At 57.8% G+C, this 8,091-nt stretch overlaps 1 protein-coding gene across 1 annotated transcript; it reads left to right on the top strand.

Moving 5' to 3' along the window:
• Positions 1-596: 596 nt before the first annotated feature.
• On the top strand, positions 597-7,788 carry Khsrp (KH-type splicing regulatory protein). Its single transcript, XM_004632974.2, has 19 exons — positions 597-674; positions 757-853; positions 1,465-1,503; positions 1,869-1,908; positions 2,664-2,713; positions 2,924-2,995; positions 3,616-3,673; positions 3,922-4,096; positions 4,228-4,326; positions 4,548-4,646; positions 4,762-4,864; positions 5,470-5,570; positions 5,670-5,814; positions 5,893-6,053; positions 6,133-6,242; positions 6,597-6,685; positions 6,770-6,970; positions 7,082-7,159; positions 7,229-7,788. Exons 1-19 carry the CDS (start codon positions 597-599, stop codon positions 7,504-7,506), a joined length of 2,073 nt encoding a protein of 690 aa, XP_004633031.1. The 3' UTR covers positions 7,507-7,788.
• Positions 7,789-8,091: the final 303 nt, after the last annotated feature.

Genomic DNA, 8,091 nt, shown 5'->3' with positions numbered 1-8,091 from the left:
TGGGTTTCCAAACCATGAGCTGTGGTCGTAAGTTTGTTTCATGGAGAAAAGTTTATTTGAAAGTTGCTCTACGTGTCTAAAATGTAAAGAGTGTGTTCAAAGGGATCTTTGAGCTGGAGAGGCAGCCGGCATCAGTAAACCTGTAATCCCCTTACTCAGGAGGCTGAGGCAGGATGACCAAGGCCAGCCTGGGCTACAGAGTGAGCTCAAGGCCAGCCTGGACTACCTAGCAAGACCCTGTCGACCTGTCTCAAAGAAAGGCTGCTCTTTTGTTCTGTCACGTGAAGATTTCGGTTGTCTTGAAGCAAAATGGACCCTGGGATTTGTTCTGTGTACTTTGTGAAGACTTTTGAAGGTGAGGGAGATGAAGGAAAGTTTTAGTTAGTTGGCACATAAACTGAGCTGGAGTCACACATTCTAGCTCTGCTTGCAGCGGGGTGCCTACATGAGGGGTACTTGCTCTTGGGGGGCGACCCCAGGACCCTCCCTCAAATCAGAGCTGCCGTTTCTTTGATCCCTTAGACAAGAGTCAGTGTGGATGACAGCCTGGCTGCCACAGTTATGGCACCTGTCCCACCAAGAAAGGGATAAGGGGCATGTTGAAGTTCCTAGAGGGCCTGGAGGCCTCTGAAGTCTCCTTCCGGGGTGACTTCACACCTGCAGGCTCTCCTCCAGTGAGGAGTGGCTCCTCCCACAGCCAGCCCCGAGATGCTAGGCTTGGGTGGTAACTTTTTTGTACTTCCTACTTACTTTCAGATCGCAGCCAAAATTGGAGGCGATGCTGCCACAACCGTGAATAACAGCACTCCGGATTTTGGTTTTGGGGGCCAAAAGAGACAGTTGGAAGATGGAGGTAACTCTCAGCGGCTGCTTTTCATTTGGAGGCAGGGCTGGGGCAGGAGCAGCACTTCTGCTTGTTGGACTGGTGCTTAGAGTGGGTACTGCTGTGCAGCTTCCTAAAACCTTGGTGAGCACAGCTTTGTTCATTCTGTTTTGTTCTGTGCATCGCCCTGAGGTATCAGGTGACTGAGAAGAGGGCAGGTTGATGTGACTGGGGCCAAGTTGTGAGTTCCCAAGATTGTTCCTTCCTAGCAGGGAACCTGGGAGCCTGCTGTACAGTTGAACCAGCCCTAGAAGTGCAGCATTATCTAGGGGACACCAGTGGCCCCATTCTACTTGTGACTGCAAGCCCCCTGGCCTCCAGGCAGACCTGGTTCTAAATTGCAGCAACTCAGTGCTGCCATCACAGTGAACTTTTTGAAGGAGCTCTGGGTCTTGGTGGCAGGGATGAGGAGTGGGGAGTGTGTGTCCTGTCCCCCACCCCATCTGGCTTCTGTCTGGGCTCTTTTTTTTTTTTTTTTTTTTTTTTTTTGTCTGGGCTCTTGTCAGGGAATGAGTGTTGTCTGCCCCAGATGGGGCACCAGTGTTGGGTGGGCGCAGCAGCTGATATCCTTTCTTCCACAGATCAGCCAGAGAGCAAGAAGCTGGCTTCCCAGGGAGACTGTAAGTCCACTGGGTGACATGGGCACAGGCACCTTGGGACTGGAGGTCGTGGGGAATCCAGAGCAGAAAACGCTAAGCAGCTAGCACCACTTCTGCATGGAGGCGCACAGTGTTCCCATTTCAGAGCACCCATAAGTTTAGGGTTCCCCAAACCTAAGCTGAGGTTGGGACTGAAACTGTTTATGAGACACCCCTGCCTATAATGCTGTGTGAGGAGGGGCTGCAGCGCCCATGAGCTGTGGGTGCCTGTGCAGAACTGCGATGATAAATACTAGTTGGCCTATGCGGGCAGGGCTGTCTTGGGACAGGCACATGTCCCCAGAGAGGAGCCAAGCTAACATTCCCTTGGGGATTTTTCTTCACAGCGATCGGTTCTCAGCTTGGACCCATCCATCCTCCACCACGGTGAGTTGTGCCATGGACAGCACTGTGCAGTCTCTGCTGTTTCTTCGTGCTCCCTGAGGCACACTGTTGGGGACTTCCCCTGGCCCAGAAAGAGCACAGAGAGCCCTGTTCCCTCTGTTCTGCCCGATATAGGCTGGGCATGGGGCGCTGGTGGCTACAGTGGCCCAAGAAGGTCTGTGTCCCCATCACTCCCTCTCCCAGGCTGGGGAAGCTCAGGCACACAGATTAGTCTCCGCAGAGCTTTGGTCCACTGAGTGTCCCAGAGCCTGTGGTCTTTGCTACTTTTTGGCTTCCTCAGGTAGACGTAGTGAACCCAGCATGGCTTGTTTGGAAAGGGCCATCACTTTTTTTTTTTTCAAACAGGCTGATAATTTTATAAAATAAACATGATTTACTACAGAAGTGAAATGACTAAGACATGTTAACTAGTTCTGCCTGAGACATGAAATAATTTGGGCTTGCTGTAGAGACTAACTTTCTCTTGCTCCCACTCTGAGCCTGAGGGATGACCACAGGCTGCTGCCCCCAACCAACTCTTGGGCACAGATGGAGCCACTGAGGCTCTCAGAAACTGTGCAGCCTGCTGTCTCATCACAGTCTGCTTAGGCCTGTGGAGACTTGGTCCCCAGCTTGTGAGAAGCAGAGTTTGCAAGGGGAGGGGGCAGAGCTGTGACTTCCAGCAGGGTGTTTTCTCAGAAAGACCCTCTGGGCGCCTATCCTACCCCACTGGAAACTGACTCTCCATGTCTGTATAGGACTTCAATGACAGAAGAGTACAGGGTCCCGGATGGCATGGTTGGCCTAAGTAAGTTTGGGTCTCCCAGGTGGGAGGGTGTCCTGGAATCTCTGGTTTAAGGGGGTTTGTGCTCTCTCATGAGTGGAGAGAACGGGAGTTCTGGAAATGACTTCTCTCCCTTCCCTCTTCCCCAGAGGGGCTGCCCTAAAACCCCAACCCCAGTCTGCTGAGTCCTGGATACCCTCAGTTAACCTCTGTTTTTGTTTTTTCTCCATCTAGTCATTGGTAGAGGTGGTGAACAAATTAACAAAATCCAGCAGGATTCGGGTTGTAAAGTACAGATCTCTCCAGGTATGCACAAGAGACCCAGCTTCCTGCTGGAGTGGGCTCGGGCTTGGGCTCGGGCTCGGGCTCGGGCTCTTCGTGCTGTTAGTCTTTCCTGGGGCTCCTCCTCACTTGAGCATTTCCTTCCCATTTCCCAGTGTCTGTTACATGCTGTGGCTCTTATTTACATGCTCAGTTTTCACACCAGAGGAACAATGTGGTATTCACATGTCTGTCCGGTGTATTTCTCTTAAGGGTATGATTTCAAGGCACAATCCATTTAGCCAGAAGTGCCTTGCGAAGAGTAGTACTCCATTGTGTAAAAATACCACAGCTTCTTTATCCATTCATCAGTTTTTGGTTTTGTGAGACAGCCTAGCCTCACTGTAGCCTAGGCTGGCCTTGGGCTTTCAACAGCAGTCCTGCCTCAGCCTTCCGAATGCTAGGCTTAGGCATGTGCCGCCACCATCCTGACTGGTCCAAAAAGTTTCTTGACCATGTCGTGCGTCAGATAGCTTTGGTGGGCTGGGATGACTTGTCAGACTGGGGAATGATGATGAAAGTGGCTGTGGGTTCTGGAACTTTTCTCTTCAACCCTCTCAGGCCTAAGGCCATGGTGAGCACTGACCCTATGCCCTCTTCTCTAGACAGCGGTGGCCTGCCTGAACGCAGTGTGTCCCTGACAGGAGCCCCCGAGTCCGTCCAGTAAGTCCAAGTGGGCCTCAGTGTGAGGAGGAGGCCTTCTCGCCTCCCCATGGGTGTCCCCCAGTCCTCCATCCAGAGATGGAGCCGGCACATTGGTTCCCAGAAATTCCCATGGTCTGGGAAAGCCGCGAGCCCCAGTCCCTGCCTGGCCCTCCTCTCTGGTATCTGGGTTGTCACCTCTCTGTGCGAGGTGGGGCACCAGACCAGTGCTGTCTTTCGTGCAGCCTCACCGTTCTTTCTCTTCCCAGGAAAGCAAAGATGATGCTGGATGACATTGTATCTCGGGGCCGTGGGGGCCCCCCAGGCCAGTTCCACGACAATGCCAATGGGGGCCAGAACGGCACAGTGCAGGAGATCATGATCCCTGCGGGCAAGGCCGGCCTGGTCATTGGCAAAGGCGGGGAGACAATTAAGCAGCTGCAGGTAAGGGTGGCACGCAGGGTGAGGAGGATGAGGCGGAGCTTATGCAACCCATGGGGCCCGTACAACCCACACCACCCTCAGCTGCAGAGCCCCGTGGAGGCCCACCCTGATGGTCACTCTTGGTTGTCAAGGAACGCGCTGGGGTGAAGATGATCTTAATTCAGGATGGATCCCAGAATACGAACGTGGACAAGCCCCTGCGGATCATCGGGGACCCTTACAAAGTGCAGGTTCGCACACCCAGGGAACTGGGCTCTGGGTGGCTCTAAGCAACCAAGGTGGAGCAGGCGTTCCCGGCACAGTGGGGCTCCCTCTTGCTGTATACTTCTCTGGAAATTCGTGCCCGCTGGGGTGGCAGATAGTCCTGCGGCACATTGTTGGGCTCCTAGCAGGCTGGGAGGGGCCTGGACAGTAGGCTACACCCGTGCCAGCCATGCCCATGTTTTTGTAGCAAGCCTGCGAGATGGTGATGGACATCCTCCGTGAGCGTGACCAGGGTGGCTTTGGGGACCGGAATGAGTATGGATCTCGGATCGGTGGGGGCATCGATGTGAGTCCTGGTCCACAGGGGTAGGGGAGGAGAACAGGCGGGGCAGGGCCCCACCCCCACCCCCAAGGCCTGTGGAGAGCAGACGCAGGCTGAGCCCTTACCCTGCACTCCTCAGGTCCCAGTGCCCAGGCACTCTGTTGGGGTGGTCATTGGCCGGAGCGGCGAGATGATCAAGAAGATCCAGAGTGACGCTGGGGTGCGGATCCAGTTCAAGCAAGGTCAGGGCTGTGCCCGGGGCACCAGCCAGCCGTTAGTGCGGGCGCTGGGCTCTGTCGGCCCGGACCAGCAGGCTGGGGCATGGTCGTAGCTCAGGGCCCTGTGCCTACCTGCTGCCCTCCTGGGAGGCCCAGCAGAGGCAGTGCGGCTTGGTGGGCAGCCTGGAACCCCTGGGGCCTTTTCCTGGGCCAGTTGTCAAATGTGCGTGTCCTCTGCTTTCCACTGTAGCAGCCATGCGCAAAGTGGCTGTGTGGGGTCTTTCCAGATCCACAGAGTTTATCCTCCTATCTCCTCTACACAGCCACCGCCAGCAGGTAGCCTGGGCACACTGGGTCATCTGCCTTTCCAGCCCTCACAAGACCTCTGGGCAGCGTGTCTGTGGGCAGAGGCACACACATGCCCACACAGCTTCTTAGAAATCTGTTCTGGAAAATCGCTCAGTTGGCTCTAGGGTGCCAAGGAGAGAAGCTCTCCGGCCCCTGCCTTGGAGCAGTGCTCAGAAGTAGCACCCTGCTGTGGACCTACAGGCAGATGTGTGGCCCTGGAGGGCTTAAAGTTTTGCTTTCCTTTGACATCATTCTCTCTGCTCCCCTGGTGCTGGCCTCAGATGATGGGACAGGACCCGAGAAGATAGCTCACATCATGGGTCCCCCAGACAGGTGTGAGCATGCAGCGCGGATTATCAACGACCTGCTCCAGAGCCTCAGGGTAGGTGGCCTGGGGGCCAGGCCAGCTGCTGAGGGAGGCTAGGGAAGCTGGCAGGTTCAGGGCCAGCTCCCTGTCCTGACTTTCCTCCCTGTCCAGCAGAGTGGTCCCCCAGGCCCTCCAGGAGGTCCTGGCATGCCCCCAGGAGGTCGAGGCCGGGGCCGGGGCCAAGGCAGCTGGGGCCCCCCTGGTGGGGAGATGACCTTCTCCATCCCCACCCACAAGTGTGGGCTGGTCATTGGCCGAGGTGAGTCCACTCCTGGAAAGCACCCTCCCTGCCCTACCCCATGCCCATCTGCCTTTCACCCGCCACCTTTCTCTGCAGGGGGTGAGAATGTGAAAGCCATAAACCAGCAGACAGGCGCCTTTGTAGAGATCTCTCGGCAGCTGCCGCCCAACGGGGACCCCAACTTCAAACTGTTCATCATCCGTGGTTCACCCCAGCAAATTGACCACGCGAAGCAGCTCATTGAGGAGAAGATAGAGGTAGGCCCTTGGGGGATCTCTAAGCCTGCCCCACATTACCTCCTTCCCCCACTTAACCTTCTCTTCTCTTTACCTCCAGGGTCCGCTGTGCCCCGTCGGACCAGGCCCAGGGGGACCAGGCCCTGCAGGTCCCATGGGGCCATTCAATCCTGGCCCTTTCAATCAAGGGCCTCCAGGGGCTCCCCCCCAGTAAGTATTTCTTTCAGTTTCCTGGGGCTTGGGGCCAGGTCACTGTGCTGGCTAGAAAAAGGACAGGCTCCTTTCGGTTTCTCACTAGCCCATCTCCAGGTACCAAAGTACTGCCAGTCATTGCTCCCATAGCAGGAGGTTTTTTGTAATCCAGGAAGTTCCATGCTTGCCCTGGACAGGGGTGAGGTGTCACTGGCACCTGACGTCCTTGTCCTTGAGCTGTGGGGCTGAGTCTGGGGCCTGGGCTTCTGGGCCCTGTCAGCACACAATGTCCCTGCTGCCCCCCCCCCCCGCCCCCCGCAGGTGTCTGTCACCGCCACACCCACTCACCTGTCTGTCTCTTCTCTCCCACAGCGCTGGTGGTCCCCCTCCTCACCAGTACCCACCTCAGGGCTGGGGCAATACCTATCCCCAGTGGCAACCGCCTGCCCCTCATGACCCAAGTAAGTGACCTAGGATTTGGGGACAGCAGCCTGGGGCCTCTGGGGGGTCCCTTTCTTCCTCAAAGATGCCCCTCTTTCCCACAGATAAAGCAGCCGCTGCAGCTGCAGACCCCAATGCTGCCTGGGCCGCCTACTACTCCCACTACTACCAGCAGCCCCCAGGCCCTGTGCCGGGCCCCGCCCCTGCCCCCGCAGCCCCGCCCACCCAAGGAGAGCCCCCGCAGCCGCCCCCCACCGGCCAGTCGGACTACACCAAGGCCTGGGAGGAGTACTACAAGAAGATTGGTGAGGGTGGGGTGGGGTGGGGTGGGGTGGGGTGGGATGAGATGGGCCCCTTTCTGAGTGGCTGGACGGCTCTGATCTCGGCCCCTTGGGCCTGCCTTGTCTGCCTTGCAGGCCAGCAGCCCCAGCAGCCTGGTGCGCCCCCGCAGCAGGACTACACGAAGGCCTGGGAGGAATACTACAAGAAGCAAGGTGAGGGGGCGGCCCAGGCGGGCGGGTGGGCCAGCTGTCCCCAGGTCACTCACACTCTGCCACCCACAGCGCAAGTGGCCACCGGAGGGGGTCCGGGAGCGCCCCCGGGCTCCCAGCCCGACTACAGCGCCGCCTGGGCTGAGTATTACAGACAGCAGGCTGCTTACTACGGACAGACCCCCGGTCCTGGCGGCCCCCAGCCACCTCCCACCCAGCAGGGACAGCAGCAGGCAAGTGGGAATTGCCACCCTCCTCCTCCTCCTTTCTCCTTCCAACCCCCGGCCACCGTCCATCCTGCCTTAGTGGGTAGCGCCGGAAACCCCTTCCCCTGCGGGGTGTGCCCTTGATGCCTGCAGCGGGCCGCGTGGCCGAGGTCTCCGGGAGCGCCCAGCCCCGCTGCCGCCGCCGCCGGAAGAGCTTGCGGGGCGGAGGTGACCGGAAGAGCCCCTCCACCGCCGCTTGTTCCTGTGTAACGCTGTCGTGACGCTGGGGAGCGCAACACCCAAAGGTGGAACTTGAGGACTGGTGGGTAGTCCTGGGCCGGGCCGCCGCTCCCGTTCGCCGCCGCCGCTGGGCTGCTCACCATCCGAGATCTGGCCACTTGGGAAGTAAACGTCCATTTCCCCCCTCTCCGCATCACTTTTTGTTGTTTTTTTTTTTTTTTTTTTTTCTTTAATTTTTTAAGCCACGGTCTTACTGGGTGTCCAAGTGACTGCGTCGCCGCGCCGGCTCTGGCCAGGGAGGGCGCCCGGGAGCCTCGACCCCTCCCGCGGCCGCCGCGCTCGCTTGCTCGCTCGCCGCCTCTGTGTCCTGGTGTTGTCTGTGAAGTGGGCATGACGATCGCTGCCACCTTCCAACCTACCTCACAGGGGTGTTGTGGGGACACCGTGATCTCTGAATGTCGTTGCGCCGCCGGGAGCCGCCGCCCTCCC

The sequence above is a fragment of the Octodon degus genome, unplaced genomic scaffold (genome assembly GCF_000260255.1).
Source record: "Octodon degus isolate 3935 unplaced genomic scaffold, OctDeg1.0 scaffold00050, whole genome shotgun sequence".
Classification (NCBI taxonomy): Eukaryota; Metazoa; Chordata; class Mammalia; order Rodentia; family Octodontidae; genus Octodon; species Octodon degus.
This window is presented reverse-complemented; position numbering and strand designations above follow the sequence as displayed.